Source organism: Arvicanthis niloticus, chromosome 17, assembly GCF_011762505.2.
Source record: "Arvicanthis niloticus isolate mArvNil1 chromosome 17, mArvNil1.pat.X, whole genome shotgun sequence".
In the NCBI taxonomy this organism is placed as follows: Eukaryota; Metazoa; Chordata; class Mammalia; order Rodentia; family Muridae; genus Arvicanthis; species Arvicanthis niloticus.
Window position 1 is genome coordinate 54,799,541 of NC_047674.1, and position 22,720 is coordinate 54,822,260.

Sequence of the window (22,720 nt, forward strand, 5' to 3'; positions counted from 1 at the left end):
TTAGAGGTTTTACGTTTTATAAAGTCAGAGCTGGCTGAGCTTCAGGGGTACAGCAACAGCTCAAGGAAGGGTGACGCTGTCTGTTGGTCCCCACCACCGCGGGTTGGGGAGGGGGTTTCATGCCAACAGCCGAGGCTCCTCTCAGCTCCCCGGGCGATGCTCAAGCAGGGAGAGGGTGGTCACGGGGAGAGGGAAGCTCCTGAGGCTCCGACCGACACTGCTGGCTTCTCCCCACTCCTGTCCCTTTCCAGCACAGCCTGGCTGCCCAGCTGGCCTGGGGCAGAGCAAAGGCCCAGGAGCAGTGGAAGGAGGTGGATGGGGACAGAGCACCAAGGGAAGGGGCCCTCGGCCCAAGGGGGAGGGAAATGGCCTCCCCCAACAACTCCCCACTGAATTCACAGCACAGCAAACACCTCTAGTCCATCAACCCCACGTGGAGGTGTACTGAGTCCGGGTAAAAAGGGGCAGGCAGGTGAGATGGGCAGGGGCGATGAAGACAAGAGCAGGCTCAGGAGGGGAGGCAGCAGAAACTTCTTCCTATCCATGGGAGGAGACAATGGGCCGGCTGATATTGCTGTTGGTGGTCATGGCATTGAGCTCCCACCTGGAAAGGCCAACAATGGGCAGAGAAGACACAAGAGCTGGTCTCTATGACAAGCCCAGAATTCTTTGAACAAAGCTAAGACCACAGCAGCCCTCCCATCTCCCACGGCTCCCTCTGCCTTACAGCCCTTCTGGGTTTAATCACCAGATCCACCCACCACTAAGGCGACTACCACCTACTCAACCACCTCCAGGCTCTTTCGGATTTCCTGTTTATGTTTATACAGATTTATGAATCTAAGCACCTGGTTTATGTGTACATTTAAGTAAACACAGCAGCACACCTCTCCTGCCCTGAAGACAGCCAGGCAGCACCTCCCCCTCATTCCTCATCCCCAGAGCACCCATTCCTCTCCACCAATTTCCCTTATTTTAAGGCCCCGATTCAGACCTCCTGTTCTCCCTAAACTTTGGGGCCTAAAGAGTTCCCCATCCACTCCACCAAATTAAGTTATGCTTTCCACGATACTTTCATTTTACAAAGACTTAAGAAGTCCTCCTTATACCAAGACCCTGAGCTGTGTACTCTGTGTCACCAAGGGACACAGAGACCTTAGCAAGCAAGAATTAAACCAACCTGGCTCAAGGAGGGAGTGTCTCAGAATGACCAAGAGGAGAAAAGGGTACATGGAGGGACATTTGGTGCTTTATTTGAACTCAGTACTAGAATTAACAGCCAAGAAATAGGAACCTCTCTTTGTTACTGACCTAAGGGAGTCCAGAAACTCTTCAACTTTCTATTTTGTAGCCAACCCTAAAATTTAGTCAAGTCACTATCAAAATACATCACCAAAATAAAAAAAAAAAAAAAAAAAAAAAAAAAAAAAAAAAACTACACAAGGAAGCAGAGCTTCTAAGCATGGCTCAGAAAATTCCCATGTTTTCTTCACAGGGCTGATGACTGTCACATGATGGCTGCACCTTTACCTCCTTGTTCCTCACAAAAATCTCCAGCAGATAGAAATGTCTGCTTTTGCATGTGGAGATCTAGCTAATCAGGTCACACCTGTGCTGGCCACTCACCCTCAACCAACCCGTCCTCTGCAACCACCTGCTTTACCTGATGTCATGGGGCAGACAGGACTGGTCCAGGTTGTATTGAATCACGGCCAGTTTGCAGAGAGTCTTCAGACTAGGACCTTTAATGGAAGAGTTGGAGGAAGTCACAGCAGGGAAAGGTCCTATCCTGGTCACCACCCAGAGACAGAGACCTGATAGTAGAAGCACCTCAGAAATAAGTACTTACTGAAGTCCAAGATGTGTAAGTCAGAATGATCTATGAGGTCAAATTCATCCCCCAGGCCTTCCTCTGGAGAGGGGCTGTATGGACAGAAAGAGGAGCAAGTAGGTGCTGGAACTACCCACAGACCCTCACTCAGATGCCACCCACTGATGTTACAGACAGGCCTTTCCCAAGTCCGTCCCTCCTTCTCTCCTAACCTGGTACCCCCAAAGAGGACAATCTTATCACCAACAATACAGCAACACTGGCGTCGGCGGGGACATGGTCCTTTCCCCTTTGGTTCAATCTTCTTCCAGGTAAAGGACCCTAAAGACAAGTTCCCAGAGGTTCAATATCTGGCCAGCCTAGACATCTCCACACGTCATTCCAACCCCCACTTACTCAGGGTGACTCTTCTCCCCACACCTCAACTGTTCCTTATCCCTCCCTAAAGGCAATGCTCTTTACCAGGATTAAACTTCCAGAGGTCATGGAAATGCCGATTCAGCCTTGCATTATAGCCACCAAAGATGTACAACTCTCCATTGTAGCCAACTGGAAGGACAGACACATGTCAAGAGAATGGGGTTGCACAGGGACATCCACCAAAAAATAACACTCACAGGCTGAATGGCTCCTGCGCCCCTCAGGCAGCACTGGCGTATGTGGACAGTCAAGCCAGGCCTCGGTTCTGGTATCAAAGACTCGAATTCGATTACAGTAGATCTCATTGTTGGAATGAAATGGCCCAAAGCGGTCAGCACGGCCCCCGAAGACATACATGTGATTGCCCAGCATTGTGGCTGAGTGGAAGTCCCTCCACCGTGCAGGATTGCCCTAGCCAAGAGAAGAGATGGAGGAGGGAGTCAGCATGGGCTCCGGTAAGGGAAACTAATTGAGCTTCCTAGGATTTCAGCCAAGGGGGTGGGGGTGGGGTGGGGAATCTGACAAACCAAAGAGCAGTGTCCTTGCGTTGGACAAAGTTGCCCCCCTTGAGGCCTGCCGTCCGAGGACAAACAAGGGTACCTTTGTACAAACAAGGGTCCATGTCATGGTGCTGGTATCCAGCTTGTGGATGTCATTGGAAAAGCAGTCGGCCTGAGTAATGGAAGATAGAAAACTGGTGTCAATGGTTGGTTACTCTGGGAGCCTCTATCCTGTCACTTAAGCAGTGTCCATGGTTACTCTGGGACCCTCTATCCTTCCATTTAAAAGCCTCCTGCTCCACCACGATGAATTTCTCTTTTGTTCCTTTTGATATAAGCTAGTTTTCCCAGACTTACCAGCTGTTCATATCCCCCAAAGATGTACATGATCTTGCCCAGGACACAAGCTGAATGTCCATCCCGGGCCCCAGGAACCGTTCCTGACACTCGGGGTGTAGACCACTTGTGAGTATCTTTTGAGAGAGGTAAGAAATGACACAAGTCAGCTGACACATCTGCCTCAATTTGGGCCTTCCCTTTGCCAGCACCCCCCCAACCACCCCTTTCCCAGGCCCAAGGTGTCATCTGAGACCCATACTCACTGACATCGAAGGCGTAGAGTACGTTGCAGGCCCCCTCGGTGTCATTGCGCCCGCCCCAAAGGAAAACCGTGTCATCAATGAGGACGGTGGAGTGTCCATACCGCATGTAAGGGACAACAGGAGCCTGCCCTCGGACGGCAGGCCTCACGGGGGGCAACTTTGTCCAACGCAAGGACACTGTGGACACAGCTCTGTTCAGCCCTGGGAACCTCCTCTCAGGCTGCCACCTTGTCCCAAACCAGCTTTTCTTACCCAACCCCCTTGCCATAGAGGCCACCTCTGAACTTCATTCAGGTGCCCACTAACTCCCCTGATGTAGAAACTCCAACAAGGTATGAAGACTAGCTTACCAGCATTGAAAATGTGCACGTCTATCTGCCGTAGTGTCTCGTAGTCTTCACCAGAGCAGTAACCCCCGAAGGAGTACACTCGATGCCCGACAGCCACTGCAGCATGGTTCACCCTGCGTGGCCCGCCCTCCAGATGCACTGTCCACCGTAACATCCCCTGGGCCACAGGTTACAGGAACATGCCCCCCCGGCACGGCCTGCTGCCTCTGCTACCTATATACAAGTCAGGGCCACAAGTTCCTCAGAAGAGGCTTCTGTCCAGTTCAATGTGGCTACCCAGGGCTAGTCTTTGCCTCCAAGTGCCACCCCAGTGGCCCTCCCACACCACCCCTCTACAGGGACACTAGTCACAGCTCAGGTGGCTGGCCCTGCCCCAGGAGAGCTGCAGAGGTCAAGGAGCTTGCCCTGGCCCTGTGTTCTCCCACAGTGAAGGGTGGGGCCACCTTAACCTAACTGCCAGCTCAGAATCTGGTGACCATGACTGCCCCTCTGCTCCTGTCAACTCCACCCCATCCCTGGCTTGGAACAAGCTCCAAGCCCCCAGTCTCTAAGCCCCTTTCCCATACTGGGTGTGTTCTTGCTTCTGCCTCTGCTTACTGCCACCTCTCTAAGAATTTCCCTCCATCTCTTAAAGGTAGGGATCTCAAAATACTCACAGCTATTAATAGCCCAGCCAGCCCCAGACAGTCCACTGAAAGCTGGCATGGGTGCTTTAAAGTTAAAAAAAAAAAAAAAAAAAAAAAAAAAGCTTTTAGGCTTTTAGAGTGGAACAGTGTCCCTACCTAGGACAGGGAACTCCATGTAACCATGGTTGATTAGCCCCTCACAGATGGTTCTTGTCAAGTTGATCCGTTGTCCCTGGGGTCACCCAGGGTGTCTACAGGCACGAGGAGTTCCTTTGACAGCTGTGGCTCGTATGCTGCCAGGACTAGAAACTTAAGCCAGAAAGGTATGTGTATTCTGAGTTGGGGGTAGGGAAGAGTTCCCTCAATTTCCCCAACCCTACTATTGTTAGAGAACAAACCACTTTCAGCAGCCCTTCCCCCTTTGGGTCTCTAAAGGAGGAATGGGGTGAGGGTACAGACTGGAGAGAGGAAACAAAGCAAAATGCAGGACAAGAGAAAGTCCCAAGCTTGAGAGAAGTCATGGCCTCTTAAAGACAGCCTACCAGCCTAGTGATAACGGGTAGATTTGAGAGCTCTTTCAGGTAAATCTTTTTGCAACTAGCGATGCCTTTGCCAAGAAACATCTGCTCGGTTTGAGTGATCATTTGCTTCCTGTTCAAAAAGGCTTGGCAAAGAGGAAAACCCTCAGCAGTGGGGGGGGTGGGGGGGTGGGACGGACGGACACCTCAACCAAAGGAGGTCCCCTTAAAGGGGACAGATATGGCTTTCATCAACTGCCCCCTCCACCTCCCCCAACCCTACACTGTATGCTTTAAATAGCCATCTCCCTCAACGTGAAATAGCAGGAGCCAATAGTCAAACGATCTCTTCATTAGTCCTGCTCTTCCATCTGTCCTTATCAGAGAAAGGGGACTTTAAGAATCGAAGTCCGCTGGGCAGTGGTGGCGCACCCCTTTAGTCCCAGCACTTGGGAGGCAGAGGCAGGTGGATTTCTGAGTTCGAGGCCAGCCTGGTCTACAGAGTGAGTTCCAGGACAGCCAGGGCTACACAGAGAAACCCTGTCTCGATGTCTCGAAAAAAAAAAAAAAAAAAAGAATCGAAGTCCAAGGCAGGTGTGGTGGGGCATGGACGCAGGGGGACATCTGAGTGACTATGGCCGGCCACGTAGGTCTGCACAGTAAGTTCTAAAGCAGCCAGAGCTACAAGTCCATGTCTCAAAACAAACAAATAGAAAAAAAAAAAAGGAAAGAAAGGAAGACTGTGGTGGAGGGGTGCCTATCACCTTCACAGCCTTTACTCTCCCTTGAAGCTAAGACCAGATAAAACGAAAATGCACAAAGATGAATGAATCTACAATCCCGATAAAGAATCCCATCGTCTTCATAAGGATAACTCAAAGGCAGGGGTTAATAAACGCTATCTCTGCAACTCCAGCATTTCCCAACCTCCCAGCCAGCCTTGATGTACGCCACCCCTCCCTGCCACTTTCAATCCCCGCTTGCGACCCTTCCCTTCTTAATCTCCTGAGAGTCGTGCAGTTCCTTCTCCCACCACGCCAAGGTCCGCACCAGCACCCGCTAACTCGTCTACGTCCACGAAGGGAAGAAACCCTTCCTTATCCCCTTCCCACCATAACTGCGCTCTCTGAATACGACCCGACTCGGGTTTTAGTCCACCTCTCGCAGCCGCCCCTCCCCCACAAGGCCAGGCACTGCCCCCTCCCCCTGCCATTATGCTCAGCTTCCTGATTCTCTTCAGAACCCACTCGTCCGGTTCTTTCACCGCTTCCTTCAGCCACCAGGTCTCTCCCACCCGTCTCCAGGCCATTTTCCCCAGACCTTTCTCGGCCCATTAACACTCTTTCCCAGCATCCCCCAGCTCCCTCCCCACCCCCATCTCATCCTCCTCGGCCCCTCCCCCGCGACCCCGGCGGCAGGCAGTGGGCGTCGCCAGCCCCACCAATCTTCCTCATCCCTCAACCCATCCCAGGCTACCTGCCAGGCCGGGCCGGGGTGGGGCCGCGGGTCCTCGCGCTGCCAGCAGCCTAGAACCCGTTGCCCGCCAACCGATTCCTCGGTCCCCAACGAGATAAACACTGCCAGACTTCGTCCTTCCGGCGGGCAGCGGGACGCGCACGTGCAGTGAGAGCCCTGGGCCCGACAGCTTCAGGGACTTGTAGTCCACAAATTACCTCAGGGCCGAGAGATGGGGGAGGGTGGGGCGTGGTCGGGTTGTGCGCATGCGCAGAACCCCAGAACACGTCGCGCGCCTGAGGGTCACTGGGTAATGTAGTTCTTTGTGGTCCGGGCAGGGGATGGCGGAGGCGGGGCAAGAGGCGGACTTCTCGTCCTCGCTTGCGTCAGTCTCGGGCACGGGGCGGGGCTGGAGGACTAAGAGCCCCAGCACGTCCTGCCCCGCCGGAAGTGAAGGTGCGGGTCCGGCTGTGGGCTCTGAGAGGGTGAGGCGCGAGGAAATACCAACGCTGAGAATCAGTAGGGGCGGGTAGGGGACGCTGTAGCTGGGCCATTGAATGGGAGCCCCTGGGCCTGAAGGTTTTTTTGTCAGGCGGTACTGCACTCCCCCGAAATAGAGGGGATGAAGGGCGGGGATGCTCTACCATAGGTAGTCTGGCGACCAGCAGTTACCTCCGGAGGAGAGGCGTGGCCAGAGGGGGCGAGGTTCTGGGAAGAGGTCTCTTAGGAAGAGGTGAAGCCCTCCGGTTGTCTATTTATTTAGGAATCCGGCGCGTTAAAGATTAGTGTGCTCCAGCTCAATATGAGAACCCAAACTTAAGAAGACAGGGAGGCATGAGAGACAGGAGGAAGATGCAAGACGTGTGAGAGAGGGTGGTCCGAACGTGAAAGGAGACCTCGTTTCATCCAACCCCTATCCTGCCTTTCTGTCCTTGCAGCCCCTGCCCGGATGGCAGCAGTAGTTCTAGGGGGAGACACCATGGGCCCTGAGCGTATCTTCCCCAATCAGACTGAGGACTTAGGGCCACATCAGGGTCCTACAGAAGGAACTGGAGATTGGAGCAGTGAAGAACCCGAGGAAGAGCAGGAGGAAACAGGAGCAGGCCCAGCAGGCTACTCGTACCAGCCCCTCAATCAAGACCCTGAACAAGAAGAGGTGGAACTGGCACCAGTGGGTGAGGGAGAAGATGGAGCTGCTGACATCCAAGATCGAATCCAGGTATGGTGGAGCAAATTGTTACTAAGCAGGTGAAACGGAATGTACCAAAAGCTGGCCGCTTTTCAGTATTTTCTCTGTGGTTCTGCAGGCCCTGGGGCTTCATTTGCCAGATCCACCATTGGAGAGTGAGGATGAAGATGAGGAGGGAGCTGCAGCATTGAGCAGCCACGGCTCTATCCCCATGGACCCAGGTAAAAACGAAGAAAAAAAAAGCTCATTCCTTCATCTAGAAGTAATTACCAAGAACTGATTGGTTTAAAACCAGTAAGAACTGGGCATGGTGGTGCACGTCTTTAATCCCAGTGCTCGGGAGGCAGAGACAGGCTGGTCTGAGTTCGAGGCCATCCTGGTTTACAGAGCAAATTCCAGGATAGCCAGGGCTGCACAGGTAAGCCCTGTCTTGAAACCCCAAATACAATCCCCCACTCCTACCCTCTAAAAAAACCAGAGGATCACTTTATTTTTAAAAAGTTAACTGAAATTTTGTGGACTTCAGAATCTAAATGAAATGCTGTTTCACTAGACTTGGTGATGCGTTAGGGGTTCTGGGTTGATTGAATAACTAGGGAGAGAGGAGCTAGTCCCAGCGTTCATTCCCTAACCAGCCTGTGGCTATGCTTTCAGAACACGTAGAGCTGGTGAAAAGGACGATGGCTGGAGTAAGCCTGCCTGCACCAGGGGTTCCTGCCTGGGCTCGGGAGATATCGGATGCTCAGTGGGAAGATGTGGTACAGAAAGCCCTCCAAGCCCGGCAGGCATCCCCTGCCTGGAAGTGACCACACAGAGAGAGCTGCCTTATCTCCCCACATTCCAAGCCAGGACCAGCACAGGACTAACAACTCTGGTTTTAACAGCCTTCTTCTTCCCATGTCCCTTTCACACCAAGGCGAATCAGACCTCTCAGAGACCCACTTTATTCAGTTCTGTACATATGGGGACATCGGCCCAAGCCCAGCCCACCTTAGCATGTATCACTCTGTGGAGAATAAAGCACCCTATGTACACAGCCAAAAGCCGCACTGCCTGTGCCTCTGAATCCTGGTCCGGCCCTCCCCGGTCCTTCGTTTCTGAACGCCCAGAGGGTACAGGTGAGGGCCTGCCCACATCAGCAGAAACAAGGAAATACATAGGCATTGCAGGAGCCATGCTTGGAGCACTGCTCCTGCCTCCTCATAGCTCTGGGAACCAGGAGCACAAGGGAAAGCAAGCAGCCACAGGGTGGTCCCTTAGAAACATGTGATCCCAGGACTGCTGCTTGCCAGAGAGGGCAAGGCAGGTGGTTCATTCTCCCCACTGGGCCCTGTAGTCATCTAGTGTCCATAACATACTTTTTGTCCTCTGTGTTGTCTTGGTTAGGTATAGGGTAAAAAGAAACGCACTAGCACCCCCTGCCTGCATAAAGCCAGGTCTAGGGGCCTGTTTGTGCTGCTGGGAACTAGTTCCCCTCCAGCTCTTCACTCCAGGGGCCAGCGGAGCTTAACATGACTTTGGTGACAATCTCCTGCTGTACCCTGCAGGGGGAGGAGAGAAACCTCAACTTGAGATGAGGATGAAGGGGAGAGGAGAGGAACATGTGATTCCTGTGTGTATTTCTCAGAACAGTTTCAGGTAGCTGTGGGGTTAGGAGCAGGGGGACAGGCACCCCGGTTGTCTAAGCACTGAGCACTCAGTGCTCAGCCTGTCTGTACTAGCCACAGGGAGGCACGAACACAGTTAGGGGAGAAGAGAGAGCACGCTGGGCATCCCGCTTCCAGTGCCTGCATCCTCTAGAGTAGCCAGAGAGGTGCTGTTCTGCCCCAGGTCAGCCAATAAGGAGCAGAGGGTGGGGGGCTGGGCTGCATCCCAGGTCTGAGTGGGCTGAAACCCTGTGGGAAGGTGAGGGGTCAGAGAGCCTCCTGGCTGGCAGTCAGAAACTCTTCTGCCCGCTTGTGTGCCTCTAGTGCCTTGATGGTGTACACATCCTGCGGTAGCTCTGACTTCCTCCGGAGCAGCACTTTATCCTTCCTGATGTCCTTCAGCATCTGAGTACAGACAGGGAGAAGGCGAGGATGGTGACCACGGTGCCCAAGAGATTCACTTTCCTCCTCTCTCTATAGACCCATTATTGCTGTCCCAGCCTGACTCTTGCCCCTGGTGCCCTCTCACCTGTACGGCCTCTGTTTCCACTGTCCTCTTTAGAAGCTGGATGTCCTCTGCTGTGGGGGTCTCTGTCTCCATGGAGTACACAGGGGGCAGTGGTGGAGGAGCTCGAAACATAGGGTACTGAGAGGGCAAGGGATGGACAGACGGTGAGAAGCACTTCTGAGCCTCCTGTGGGACTATTTGCCTCACTCTTCTCCAAAGCCTCTCCCGTGAGCTCAGGGCAAGGGCATAAAAGCCTCCCTCACCTGGGGATTGAGCCGGGCCAGCTCCTCAATCTTCTGCCACATCTCCTCTCTTTCCTTCATTCGGAACCGGCCCCTAAGGGGGAGGGACAGGGGATTGGGATTGGGGACAGTGAGCTGGAGGTAGAAGGTAATAATCCTCTCAGGAGAGAGAGACACTTACTTCTGCTTCTCTGCCTTGTACTGTTGTGTACAATCATCAAACAGCTTCTGGTTCATTTCCATGAAGAGCTTCAGGGCATTGTAGATCAGTCCATGGATTGTCCTGCCACCCAGAGAAAGATGGTGTTGAGAAGGTCAGAGCCTGCCGTCAGTGTCACAGCCCAGTCTGCTTGTTCCCTGGTGTCTCTGCCACTCTTTTCTGTTTACTGTTCTGTTCACTAACCTCTACCCTGGAGAAGCATTCGCTGTAGAAGCAGCTAGCTCTTGACTAACTCTTGCACATTGAGGGCATTGACGGTCGTTACAGATACTGGCCCCACGTGGCTAACTCTTCCTTGGCTCACATTCCATGGCCTAGTAACATGGAGGACTGTCAGCAGCACACTGAGTCTGCTTTCAGCAAGAAAGCCTTTTTACAAGTTGGACTCATTGTTCTTTAAGCAGATCACATAGTTCCCTCCAGCCTAGGGTGTCTCCAGAGCTGTGTGGTGTGATGCAGGTCAGCTGTTTGGTACTTCGAGGATGTCTCACTAGCACCTTTTCTTGCCAGTCAACCCTCAAGATCCTACACTTGGTAGTATTTGGTGGGAACCAGCTCTGCTTGCCGGGCGTCCACATGAGATCCATGCCTCTTGTTCTATACCCTCACAGTGTGGAATACCCAGGTCCCACCATCAGCGCAACCCTAGTCCCCTACTTGTTCCAGTGGCTTTTGGAGTTCCTATAGAGTGCAGGAAACATGATGGGGAGGACTCGGGCAGCATTGTCGCTGATCAGGCTCATGATGTACTCATTGTTCCAGTAGTAGAGGGCTCGCTCTGCCACCTGGCGAGGAGAATGGAGTCAGCGGCACTCCCCGCAGTTCCCAAGACCTGCTCTATCAAATCTGGAGTCAGTGAGTGTGGTCTTACCTGGAAATGGGGGCTGGAGACACACTTGGCAAGCTGGCGGAAGAGCGGCTCCATGACTTTGCTGAACTCCGAGGGTTCAATGACATCCAGAATCTCCTCTAGCTCATTCAGAAACATCACCTCCTTGGGGCTGTGGGTCTTAGGCCAAAACTTGAGAAGTCCCACAATCACCTGTGAAGATGACATGAGGATAAAATTCCTAACCTGCTCAGTTCTCCGGGAAGCCCTTCTGTTGCCTTTCCCCTTGCCTACCCTCAGCTAATCACACAGCCTCTCTGGCTTGGGCTTGTTTCCTGAGGATATAGGTTTTGTTTCCCTTTGGAGAAAGCCACACAGCTCAGGCCTCCTGAGGGTGCGCTCGCAGTGTTACTCAGTAGTTACCAGCTACAACTAGGGTGCTGCTCGCTGAGAAAGCCCTTGCCTGAGATGTACAAGGGCCTAGATTTGTACGTGGCCAATACCACGAAACCAACAGGTAGAGATGAGCAAGCATTTGATGACTGAAGCCCCAGAAGGGAAATTACCGGCTCAGTGAGACTGCTCTCCTTCTCCAGGAACTGTACCACACAGTATGCCAGCTGCAAAAGTTTGGGGGTACAAGTGAAATTCAGCTCTCAGTGACAACAAGATCCCCAAATAGAAGAGGAGGTATAGAGGATTTACCACAAGCATTCCTTTATGCTAAGAGGACTCTCTCCTTCCCTCCCTCCCTCCCTCCCTCCCTTCTCTGATGATCAGGTGAGAGACCCTGAGGAAGGCAGCTCACCTGGGGGTGGTAGACACTCAGGGACTTGACTTTGTGAAGTGGAAGCAGGACACGGATAAGAAACATCTTGTGCTCTTCCTTAAGGGGCAAGGCAAAGCCATTGATGATGCTAGAAATCAAGGGGCATCTTTAGGATCAGGGCCTGGTCAGAGCTTGGTGTGCCCATCGCCCATCTCCCGTGGCATCTGCATCCCCACTCACCTGCCTAGGATCTCCAGGAGCTCAGCAATCCCATTGTGATGCTCAGTCTCATAAATGAACCTAAAGGAAGAAACAAGGCCATCTTGACGCCACCCCTCCAGCAGGATGCAGTCTTCCTTGCCTTCCTGTTCCCATCCCACCTCTGCAGGGGTGTGTTGTACCCCCAAGCCTGGGCTCATCGCCTCACCTGTAGAAGATGTGGTTGATCTGCCTACGAATATAAGCCCGGAGCCCCAAAAACTTGCCATAGATGCGGTGCAAAATGGTCTTGAGAAAATCCCGCTCTCGAGGGTCTTCACTATCGAATAGGTCCAGGAGCTAGGAGCAGGAGGTTAAGAAAGGCAGTGAGTGAGACAAACACCAAGGAAGGCATGGGCTAGGGTCACAAGGTTCTCTGGGGAATGGCATCAGGTCTCAGAAAAGCAGAGTGATGTATCTATCACCTGGCTGCTCCTATGTGCTATCTGGGTGTGCGTGTCTATACCCCACTGAGTGAAGAGAGGCACTTGCTTGCTATTTTCCTCCAGTTACACTAGAAGTTTTTTGGGGAGCCTTATACCAGACACAGCTGAACCCCCAGTATAATCACAGCAAGGGGAAGAAGAGGAAAGGACACAGGTGAAGGCAGTGGGATGACAGTTAATGGGAAGGGCAGGAACCTCAGACTCACAGCAAGTACAAACTTCTGGTCAATGTACTTCTTGGCTATATTTGGCTGGAAATCTGGAGACTCCAAGAAACGTAAGAAAAACTCATACACAAGCTGTGGAGGAAAAGAAGCTTCACTGAGGCGTGACCCAAGGACTGGGAGACGCCCCCTTGCTGCAGATCTGAGTGGTCCTGTTTCCCATATCCAGATCCTACCCCTTTCCCTGGTACCTGGAGATGCGGCCAGGCAGCTTCCAAGGTAGGTTCATCTTCCTCAGGGTCAAACTCGGCTCCTGTGGGATTCGATGAAGGAGGCAGCGTCCGGAAGAGATTGACTGAAAACTGAGGTGGGAGCCCAACTTAGAACACTGTCTAGGCTTCCCCAGGGGTTCCCCCTGCCCCTCTGTCCTTTCCCTGTGCTCACCATGGTGACAGCCTCAGGGTAGATGGCCTCGGTGACAACATCCCGACTGTGGGTGATATACTCCACCATCTCATTGAGTCCTGCCCGCTTCACCTCTTTGAATTTGAGGTCACTGAGTGGGTCTGACACGAAGTCAAAGAGGACACAGCACTGGCGCAGCTTCTGGATGAACAGCTCCTCGCGCTCCTGGGTTGGTGAATCTGTGGAGGCCTCAGCAGTCAGGTGCAGGTCCTAATTGCTCCTGTGGGCTTTCCCTTGCTACCCTGACCCCATTCTGTTCCCCGGCACCTCACTCACAGTTGCATCTCTCATGTCTGTAGTACCCGACTTTCCCCAAAACACTCCCTAACCAAAGCTCATGGCCCTGAGGCCCAGTTCGCCAGTCCCTGGCTGGCTGCGAGTACCTTTCAAGGCAGGAAGTTTCTGTAGCTCCCGGTTCTTGCTGAGGTTGAAGCGGGAGGAGCTTTGGCGTCGTTCTTTCTTGACAATCTGGGGTCCCCCTGAGTACTTGATTTTGCTGAGTTGTGTTGGGGGTGGTGTGCTGTTGCTGGGTCGTTTGTTGGATGAGGGGGGCTGGGGCTGGGGCTGGGGCTGCGCCTGGGCATAAAAATAATTTGTTGAAGCCAGCTCTCCATACAATGCTCTCAACCCTAGCCTTGATCATCTTCCTATCCCTAGCCTATTCATGCTTGCAGAGAGGTAGTGAGCTGTCCCTGCCGAGGACAGCCAGGGACAGAGATAACTGCCGTAAAGATCCAGAAGGCAGTGTTACCAAAAGTCCTATCTATGCATCAGCAGCTTTTAGTGCTCACATCATGAGGAGGCAAAAGTAACGGGATGGATGGTGACAGAAGCCAGAGCATAGTTAACAGGGCTGAAGGGTCTGGCCTAGTGGTAGAGCACTTGTCTTTCGAGGCTGAATTCAATCCTCAGGACCTGCAACTCCAGTTCAAAGGACCTAATGCCCTCTTCTGGCCTGTATGGACATCTCCATACTTCTGTCAGTAGACAGACAGACACCTGCGCTCGCGTGCGCGCGCACGCGTGCGCGCGCGCACACACACACACACACACACACACACACACACACACACACAGAGTAGAGTAATAAAAGGCTTAATTAAGCCAAGCATGGTGGTGCATGCGTTTAGTCCTAGCACCTGGGAGGCAGAAGCATGAGTTCAAGGCAAGCCTGGCCAACAGAGCAAGTTCCAGGCCAGCCAGAGTTACAGTGATGAGACCTTGTCTCAAAACAAGAAAGTGGGGGGGGGGGGGACGACAGCTGGCTGGACTGATGGCTCAGCAGTTAAGAGCATTGGCTGCTCTGCCAGAGAATCCCAGTTTGAAGCCCAGCACCCACATAGCAGCCCACAAATGCCTGTAACCCAGATCTAATGCCCTCTTCTGGCCTCCAAGGACATCACAAATGCCTGTGGTCTACATACATATAAAAACAGTAAATCTTTTTTTGTTTGTTTTGTTTTTTTGAGACAATGTTTCTCTGTAGCCCTGTTTATCCTGGCCAAAAATAATAAATCTTTAAAAGCAAAAATAAAAACCCTAGGTATTCTGCATACCTGTTAATTCCAGAATTGGGGAGATGGAGACACAAACATCAATAGTTCCCAAGTCTGCCTAGACTGCTGAGCAAGACCTTGGCTTAAAACAACAGAACCCCACTAAACGGAGGGGCTTGGTGGCGCATACCTGTGAGCCCGCTGTAAGAGGGCGCAGAGGAGGGGCGGCCTGAGCAACCGAGACCCTGACTCAAAGTTAAAAGGTGTCAGCACATAGCTCTGTGGCAGGTATTTGCCTAGCCCTAGGTCCTGTCACCAGTACAGCAAAAATGGATGAATAAAAATAAAAAATAAGTAAATTATGTGAGGCCTGTGTTCTGTCTGGATACAAGAGAATGGGGGAAACAGAATCCATCAGACGCCTGCGGTGGGGCATGGCTTGTTAGCACTTTGGTCATCTGGTGCTCTCTGCTTCAAACAACCCTAGAGAGCTCATTTAGCTGGAAGTAACACGAGGAAGGGGACAAAGTAGGCACCATACGCTCCTGTTGTGACCAGCAATGAGCCAGTGTCATTTTAGACAATCCAAGGTTCCCTGGATTCTAAGGAATCCCTTTCTGCAAGGTCAGGCCTTGGAGGGAGGAGGGGAAAGGCTGGAAGTCAGTGGTTTCGGGGTTTAGACTCTTGCTCAATTCTTGTAGCTCACCTCCCTGCCTTAGGACAACCAACTCTTATCTAGAGCCTAACGCCCATGAGGACACTAAAGAACACCACTGGTGGGCACGCGTTTCATCCAGCACTCAGGAGCCAGAGGCAGGCAGATCTCTGAGTTGAAGGCCAGCCTGGTCTACAGAGCGAATTCCAGGACAGCCAGGGCTATATAGAGAAACACTGTCTGGAAAACAAAGAACACACTAAGCCTACCTGTAATCCATAACCCCAATATTTAAGAGGCTGAGGTAGGATGACTATAGTTCTAGGCCAGCCTGAGCTAACAGTGAGACCCTGTTTTTAAAACAAAATAAAACAAATACTATAACTGAGAGATGGCTCAGTAGTTAAGAGTACTTAATGCTTTTTTAAATTTTTAATTTTATGTGCATTTATGCTGTACATATGTCTGGGTGAGGGTGTTGGATGCCTTGGAACAGGAGTTCAGACAGGTTTAAGCTGCCATGTATGTTCTGGGAATTGAACTGGGGTCTCTGGAACTGCCGGGCCCTATAGGGCTTTTCAATTGATACTTTTGCCTCAGCTTCTAGAGCGGCGGTACTGTAGGCGTGCTTAGTCTATTTGTGTGTCATCCTCTTCAACTAGAGCAGTGGGTCTCATCTGTCCTGATGCTGTGACCCTTTAACACAGTTCCTCACCTGTGGTGACCCCCAACCATAAAGTTATTTCACTGCTACTTTGTCACTGTAGTTTTGCTACTATTATGAATCATAATGTAAATACTGGTGTTTTCTAATGGTCTTAGGTGATCCCTGTGAAAGGGTTGTTTCACCCCAAAGGAGTCATGACCTATTAAAAACCACTGAGCCGGGCGGTGGTGGCGCACGCCTTTAATCCCAGCACTTGGGAGGCAGAGGCAGGTGGATTTCTGAGTTCGAGGCCAGCCTGGTCTACAGAGTGAGTTCCAGGACAGCCAGGGCTACACAGAGAAACCCTGTCTCGAAAAACCAAAAAAGAAAAAAAAAGAAAAAGAAAACCACTGAAAACCACTGACCTATAATGAATTTCTTGATAGCCAGGGCCCTGGTTTGTAACCCTAGAAGTGGTATCTAACAAGCATTTATGAATGGTGGGTGAACAAGAGCCAAGCCTCCTCCTCCAGACCTTCTCATCCTATCTCCACAGACAACCTTAGAGCAGCGATTCTCAATCCATGGGTCTTGAACCCTTTCATGGGGTCACATCTCAGATATTTTCATTATGATTCATAACAGTTCCAGAACTAGTTATGGAGTGACAATGAAAATAAGTTATGGTTGGGGTCCCCACACCCTGAGGAACTGTTAAAGGGTGGTAGCTTTCAGGAAGAGTGGGAAGGAATGAAGCAGTGTGCTCTGTATAGCAGCGGCAACAGCAGAGTGGAGGACGGGAAAGAACACAGACATGAGGCGCCTGCCTGGCAGCACCCAGCACCTTGACAAATGTCATACTGGGGACCACTCTGAGAAAAAAGGCTCTCTTCCTGGAGAGGGAAAGCCCAGCCTCCACTTTCTGTTAACGAGAAGGGAAGTTAGCTACATCAACTAGTTGTAGTGGTACACACCTTTAATTCCAGCACTCAGGAGGTGGGACAGGTGGATTTGTGTGAGTTTGAGGGCAGCCAGCCAGAGCTAAACAGAGAGACCTGCCCCTAAAAGCAGAGGGGTTGGGGGACCTGATTGCACTTCCAGAGGACCCAGGTTTAATTCTTAGCACCCACATGGCACCTCAAAGCTGTGACCCCTGTTTCAGGGGATCCAACACCCTTATACAGACATCCATGCAGTCAAAACACCAACATACATAAAATAAAAATAAATTACTTTTAAAATTTTAGCTAGATCAGTAATTTTCTAACCACTGTCCAAGTTAATTTTCAAGAGAACACAGGGTTTTACATGGATTAAAAATAAAATGTCCATTTAATCCCAGCACTTGGGAGGCAGAGGCAGGTGGATTTCTGAGTTTGAGGCCAGCCTGGTCTACTGAGTGAGTTCCAGGACAGCCAGGGCTACACAGAGAAACCATGTCTTGAAAAACCAAATAAATAAATAAAATAAAAAATAAAAAAATAAAATGTCCAAAGCCAGCCAACGACTTGATGCTTAAGGAGCCCTTCTACACCAGCTCCGCACTGCTGCGTGCTGCCGTGTGGCAGAACTGCCAAGTGGCCTGTCTGCTTCATCTCACTGGGTCTTCCCAGTATTTTCTTTTGCTTTGTGTGTGTATGTGTGTGACGTGTATATACATGTCCATGTGTTTAAGCACTGATGGCACGGGATATGGAAAGCAGTGCATTGCATATCAGATGACAACATGACAAGCTTCTTGCCACCCATCTTGTCTGAGGCAGGGTTTCCTGTTCACTGTGTTGGCCAGGCGGATGGCTTGTGAGCTTCTGAGAACTCTGCTGCCTCAACCTCCCATTTTGCTTCAGCTCACTAGTATTGTGGGAGTGCCCACCTCCTCAGTCTTTCTATGGCTCTAAGGATGGAACCTGCCCCTCACACCTGTGCCTATCTACTGGACCACTGGCCTAGGCCCAGCTCTACTGTTACAAGAACCACTGGCAGGATCCAATGCAGGAAACAGCTGAGAGATGGAAGCCCAGTGAGCAAAGGGCCTGACTGCCAAGGCCCAGTGCGTGTCTCCTGTCTGTGTCCCCTTCACATGCTCGTCAGAAAGCAAATGTGTAGCTGCGTCAGCCACTCACTTCACGCTCGCACATTTATTCTCAATCTGCAGCATCTTCCAATGTCTCGCCACTGTCCTGGGGTGGGCAGGGGACACATGAGTCCCCTGAGAACTGCAAGGATATCCGACCTAAGACAACCCAGCAATTCTGCCTTCCAACTGGACTTTGTTCTATTTATGCCTTCTGAGATTCTGCAGAAGCCTGAAGTACCTTCCACTGCAAAATCTACATGCACCCAGATCCCCAGATCCCCTGCCTCTACTTCCCACGTGTGTGCACCACCACACCAGTGTGTGAGGCACTGGGTACAGAACCCAGGACTTGAGCAGCTAGGCAGTCTACTGGCTGAGCTACCTCCCTCCCCCAACTGTAAGAAGTCTTCTAACGGGAAGATGGAACATAAAATTAGTAGAAAAGGTGGCTGGGCAAAGTCGCACGTGCTCTGCTCCTAGCTATGCAGAGACTGAGGCAGATGGTCAAGAGTTTCCAGCCAGCCTGGGCTACACAGCAAGACCATATCTCAAAATGAATTACAAAGTGCACAGATAGAACTGAAGAGGGTGGTTTATACCCATAACTCCAGTGCTCAGAAGGCAAAATTGAAAATATCACTGTGGGGCTGGTGAGATGGCTCAGCGGTTAAGAGCAATGACTGCTCTTCCAGAGGTCCTGAGTTCAATTTCTAGCAACCATCCATAATGAGATCTGATGCCCTCTTATGGGGTGTCCTGAGACAGAAACAGTGTACTACATATAATAAAAACAAAAAACAAACCTTTGTGCTGGATCGAGCAGGGCTGGAGGGAGAGGGAAGGGGGGAAAAAGAAAAAAGAAGGAAGGAAGGAAGGAAGGAAGGAAGGAAGGAAGAAAGAAAAGAAAGAAAAGAAAGAAAGAAAGAAAGAAAGAAAGAAAGAAAGAAAGAAAGAAAGAAAAAGAAATTATCATTGTGGGTTGAAACTAACCTGGGCTACAGAGCAAGACTCTGGTGCAAACCACAATTAACAGGGGCTAGCGGGGTGGCTCAGTAGATAAATGCACTTGTCCCCAAGACTGACAATCTCAACTCAATCTCCAGGACCCAAATGGTAAAAGGACAGAATCAACTCCCACCAAGTTGCCCTGTGACCTCTGCAAACACACAATAAACACATAAATAAATGTAATTTTTTAAAAAGCACAGATTGCATGCTGTATCTACTGCATCAGGAATTAACTGGTTTAATAAATAAAGGCCGTTTTAGTTTAAACCTTGAGCTCTATAGAGGCATCCTCTCCCACTGTGACATCCAGAGCTCCAGCTAGCCAAGTTTAATTCTTCCCATCCTCCCCTTCTTCTCTAAACATCTCACTGAGCATCAAAGACGAAAGGTGACTAGGACATGGCCCTTGTCTTCAAAGAGCTCAGAGACTCGTAGGAGGGACAGAAGCAGCTGATGGTACCATGGAAATGCCAGAGCAGAGAACACAAAGGCTGTGGAAACAGAGGATGGGTTACCAACTGCCTGGAAGAATTAGGGAGGACATCCGTCAAGAGGTGACTTTTAAAAAGATTTATTTTTAAGGAGTGTGTGTGTGTGTCTGTGTGTGTGTGTCTTAACTGCGATCCATCTCTTCCATCCCTGAAGGGGTTTTGATTTAGCTCTTAGAGGATAAAGTAGGAGAGAGAGAGAGAGAGAGAGAGAGAGAGAGAGAGAGAGAGAGAGAGAGAGAGAGAGAGCGCGCGCACGAGAGGACAATGAAGCAGAGCAGTGGGGCTGCACGAAGGTGCCTGTGTTACGGAGGAGCTCACTGGTTCAGGAGTCTGGACTTCCAAGGGGACAATAACAGAGGCAGATGCCAGAAAAACAAAATGGAGCCAGAAAGGCTATAGACTTTGGCTTTTAACTTTGAGAGATGCCAAAATTAATTTTATTTTGTTTTTATTTTTTTATTTTTTTGGTTTATCAAGACAGGGTTTCTCTGTGTAGCCCCGGCTGTCCTGGAACTCACTCTGTAGACCAGGCTGGCCTCAAACTCAGAAATCCACCTGCCTCTGCCTCCCAAGTGCTGGGATTAAAGGCGTGTGCCACCACTGCCCGGGCTTATTTTGTTTTTAAATGGGGTCATACACTATAACCTGGTTTAGAACTTAGAAAGTATAGACCAAGCTGGCCTTGAATTCACAGCAATCATCCTGTCTCAGCCTTCCATATTCTAGGACTACAGGCATGCGTGAGCACACCTGGCTCGATATAGACTTGGGTAGGTTTGTTTTGTTTTTGAGACAGCGTCTCTATAGCCCTAGCTGGCCTCAAACTCAGAGAGCTCCACCTGCCTCTCCATCTTGGTTGCTGAGATTATACTGCAGGCCTCCAGGCCCACCTCAAATTAGAGGGAGAGAGCTTGGCTGAGGGTACAGCTTAGTGATAGAACCGGCTTTGCTTGAGTGATTCCCTGGGTATAATCCCCAGTACTGGAAAGAAAAAGGGAAAGACTATAAAACCCAAAAGGTTTGAAGATAACAGCTGTGGCCTTGGGAGCTGAAGTAGGGAGACTAGACCATTTTTCCTTCCTCAGTCCCTATACCCAGAACTCAGAACAACAGTATGCTAACAGAGCCCACTTCTCCAGAGTCAGACCAGATCCTTAACTGCAGAGGCAGGACACAGGAGTCTCACCTGACCTGGCAAAGCCATCTTCCATCCTAGGACCCTCCTTCAAGTCTCAGAGACAGGGCTGGAGAGATGGCTCAGCAGTTAAGAGCACTGACTGCTCTTCCAGAGGTCCTGAGTTCAATTCCCAGCAACCACATGGTGGCTCACAACCATCTGTAATGGAATCATATGCCCTCTTCTAGTGTGTCCAAACAATAAATACATCTTTAAAAAAAAAAAAAAAAAAGTCTCAGAGACAGAGCATCATTCAGCCCACAAACCCTAGCTCTGCCACTCGTTCCTCTCCACGGTGGGGGTGATAATGCAAACATCCTGGGGGAATGCAGTGACAGTTAAGTGTGTATGCACAGATTCAGGCAGCATGCAGCACATCGTCCACAGGGTTGCACAGTGTCCACCCCACTGTGTCTTGCCCTGGATCTTTGAGTAGGACTTTACTTGCAATTGGGTCTTTACAGGCAGACATAATCAAATGCAAATGACCTTATGTTGGGCTGGACAGGATTGTCCTTAATGACCCTTTTAAAGAGAGAAATTCAGACAGGCCTAAGACACACAGGGAAAATGCTGTGAGAGAAGGAGCTGACAGGGTGCATTGAGAAGAAAAGGTGAGCCACAGGCTGCCGAAAGCCAGCAAAGAACAGAACAAACCTTTTCCTAGAACATCCGGTCAGGACTAGCCAGTGGCCCACAGAGTAAGGTGTTTGCTATGTAACTGCAGCTAACAGTTTTGAATGCCCAGGATCCACCTACGCCAGGTGGGCACGGAAGCACTCCTGCAGTCCCCAGGAGCCTGAAGCCAAGGGGAGCCCCTAGGCCAGGGGTTCTCCCCCTTCCTGATGCTGCCATCCTTTAACACAATTCCCAAGTTGCTACTTCACAACGGTAATTCTGCTACCTACCGTTATGAGTTGTAAATATCTGATATGCAGGACGGCTGATATGTGCCCCTGTGAAAGGGCTGGTGATCCACAGGCTGAGAGCCACTGTCCTGGAGCAAACAGGCTAGTCTGAGCAGTTTCAAAATGGCCAGCTCTCGGTTCAGAGAGTACACGTCATTCATACACACACACACACACACACACACACACATATATGGTACACAGAGATTGAAGAAGACATCAAAACTAAGATGACAGGAACCGAGGAAGGCATCTGATGTCAGCTCAGGCTTCTACATACACATGCATACACACTCATGCAGCTCCACACTTGTGAACACACACACATACATAAAAATTCAAGAATTCAAACAAAAGAGACCAATGAGTGTTCAGTGCTTATAAAGGGCACTTGCCACCGGGCCTGGGTGACCTGAGTTTAATCCCTGAGTCCTACATGGTGGGAGGAGAGAACCGACTTCCAAAGTTGTCCCCTGACCTCCACCAGTGTACCATGGCACACTCAAACATATACCAAGTAAACAAATAAATAGATGTCATTAGTGAGTCAAAAAAAAAAATTGAGATGCAGTCTCAAAATTGAACCAGAACCAGGGTGGCCTTGAACTCACAGAGATCTGCCCGCCTCTGCCTCTCCAAGTGCAAAGATTAAAATGAGCACAACCACACTCCATCCCAAATGTATGTACGTTTTGTTTTTGTTTTTTGAGACAGGGTTTCTCTGTGTAGCCTTGGCTGTCCTGGAACTCACTCTGTAGATCAGGCTGGCCTCGAACTCAGAAATTTGCCTGTCTCTGCCTCCCAAGTGCTGGGATTAAAGGCGTGCGCCACTACCACTTGGCCCCATCCAAATTTTTAAATTCTAAATAAAAGGACCTTAGAAGCTGGCTCGATGTCTCGGAAGCTCTTGCAGAGGAACCTGAATTCAGTTCCCAGAACCCATGTCAGGTCGCTCACAGCAGCTTTTAACTCCAGCTGCAGGGGGTGTAACACCTTCTGGACTCTGCAGGTTATCTGCACACACGTGTACATATCCAAATAGATACACATGTGAAAGTACACAAAAGACCTCAGGGCATGCCTCTGATGCTACTAGAAGGACTTCAGCCTTCTAGTCTTCATAACTGTACGACAGTTTTTCCTGTCTCCGGCCACCTGGTATTTGGTAATCTCTTTTGGCTACCTTGGAAAACTAATACAAACTAACTGCTCAATAAAAGTAAG

The 22,720-nt window shown here is 50.6% G+C and overlaps 3 protein-coding genes across 10 annotated transcripts in view; 1 reads left to right on the forward strand and 2 right to left on the reverse strand.

The window, feature by feature from the left end:
* Klhdc3 (kelch domain containing 3) lies at positions 1 to 6,467 on the reverse strand. 3 transcript variants are annotated; one of them, XM_034521368.2, is made up of 12 exons: positions 6,324 to 6,467; positions 4,486 to 4,638; positions 3,704 to 3,916; positions 3,354 to 3,530; positions 3,109 to 3,224; positions 2,852 to 2,923; positions 2,449 to 2,662; positions 2,294 to 2,380; positions 2,044 to 2,152; positions 1,850 to 1,923; positions 1,664 to 1,742; positions 1 to 604 (listed from the first exon to the last, which is right to left on the reverse strand). In XM_034521368.2, the coding sequence occupies exons 3-12, from the start codon at positions 3,855 to 3,857 to the stop codon at positions 538 to 540; spliced, it is 1,149 nt and encodes a 382-aa protein (XP_034377259.1). In that variant the 5' UTR covers positions 3,858 to 3,916; positions 4,486 to 4,638; positions 6,324 to 6,467; the 3' UTR covers positions 1 to 537. The 3 variants fall into 3 exon arrangements, with proteins under 3 accessions (XP_034377259.1, XP_034377260.1, XP_076771420.1); XM_034521369.2 differs by lacking the exon at positions 6,324 to 6,467 and adding an exon at positions 6,095 to 6,199; XM_076915305.1 differs by lacking the exon at positions 4,486 to 4,638 and having other exon boundaries at positions 6,324 to 6,450.
* Mea1 (male-enhanced antigen 1) lies at positions 6,252 to 8,534 on the forward strand. Of its 5 annotated transcripts, none has more exons than XM_034521378.1 (4): positions 6,252 to 6,470; positions 7,241 to 7,521; positions 7,610 to 7,712; positions 8,146 to 8,534. In XM_034521378.1, exons 2-4 carry the CDS (start codon positions 7,252 to 7,254, stop codon positions 8,295 to 8,297), a joined length of 525 nt encoding a protein of 174 aa, XP_034377269.1. In that variant the 5' UTR covers positions 6,252 to 6,470; positions 7,241 to 7,251; the 3' UTR covers positions 8,298 to 8,534. The 5 variants fall into 5 exon arrangements, with proteins under 5 accessions (XP_034377269.1, XP_034377264.1, XP_034377266.1 ...); XM_034521373.2 differs by lacking the exon at positions 6,252 to 6,470 and adding an exon at positions 6,609 to 6,758; XM_034521375.2 differs by lacking the exon at positions 6,252 to 6,470 and adding an exon at positions 6,616 to 6,787.
* Positions 8,420 to 22,720, reverse strand: part of Ppp2r5d (protein phosphatase 2 regulatory subunit B'delta) — a 22,204-nt gene continuing 7,903 nt past the window's right edge. For both annotated transcript variants that reach the window (XM_034521366.2, XM_034521367.2), the window contains exons 3-16: positions 13,422 to 13,614; positions 13,018 to 13,217; positions 12,825 to 12,935; positions 12,616 to 12,708; positions 12,133 to 12,263; positions 11,946 to 12,005; positions 11,745 to 11,853; positions 11,503 to 11,556; positions 10,979 to 11,149; positions 10,765 to 10,892; positions 10,069 to 10,170; positions 9,909 to 9,981; positions 9,667 to 9,783; positions 8,420 to 9,542 (exon numbers count right to left, since the gene is read on the reverse strand). In XM_034521366.2, the coding sequence (XP_034377257.2) occupies positions 9,405 to 9,542; positions 9,667 to 9,783; positions 9,909 to 9,981; positions 10,069 to 10,170; positions 10,765 to 10,892; positions 10,979 to 11,149; positions 11,503 to 11,556; positions 11,745 to 11,853; positions 11,946 to 12,005; positions 12,133 to 12,263; positions 12,616 to 12,708; positions 12,825 to 12,935; positions 13,018 to 13,217; positions 13,422 to 13,614 (1,680 nt within the window). In that variant the 3' untranslated portion in view covers positions 8,420 to 9,404. The remainder of the gene's footprint in view (positions 9,543 to 9,666; positions 9,784 to 9,908; positions 9,982 to 10,068; positions 10,171 to 10,764; positions 10,893 to 10,978; positions 11,150 to 11,502; positions 11,557 to 11,744; positions 11,854 to 11,945; positions 12,006 to 12,132; positions 12,264 to 12,615; positions 12,709 to 12,824; positions 12,936 to 13,017; positions 13,218 to 13,421; positions 13,615 to 22,720) is intronic.

Bases quoted from the DNA above. Each gene is read 5' to 3' on its own strand.
- Klhdc3 (XM_034521368.2), bottom strand. From the start codon at position 3,857: ATGTTACGGTGGACAGTGCATCTGGAGGGCGGGCCACGCAGGGTGAAC. The intron at 2,924-3,108 runs GTAAGTCTGGGA...TCCATTACTCAG, and splicing joins TTGGGGGATATGAACAGCTG to GCCGACTGCTTTTCCAATGA. The intron at 2,663-2,851 runs GTACCCTTGTTT...TCTCTTGGCTAG, and splicing joins GGACCCTTGTTTGTACAAAG to GGCAATCCTGCACGGTGGAG.
- Mea1 (XM_034521373.2), top strand. From the start codon at position 6,644: ATGGCGGAGGCGGGGCAAGAGGCGGACTTCTCGTCCTCGCTTGCGTCA. The intron at 7,522-7,609 runs GTATGGTGGAGC...GTGGTTCTGCAG, and splicing joins ACATCCAAGATCGAATCCAG to GCCCTGGGGCTTCATTTGCC. The intron at 7,713-8,145 runs GTAAAAACGAAG...CTATGCTTTCAG, and splicing joins CTCTATCCCCATGGACCCAG to AACACGTAGAGCTGGTGAAA.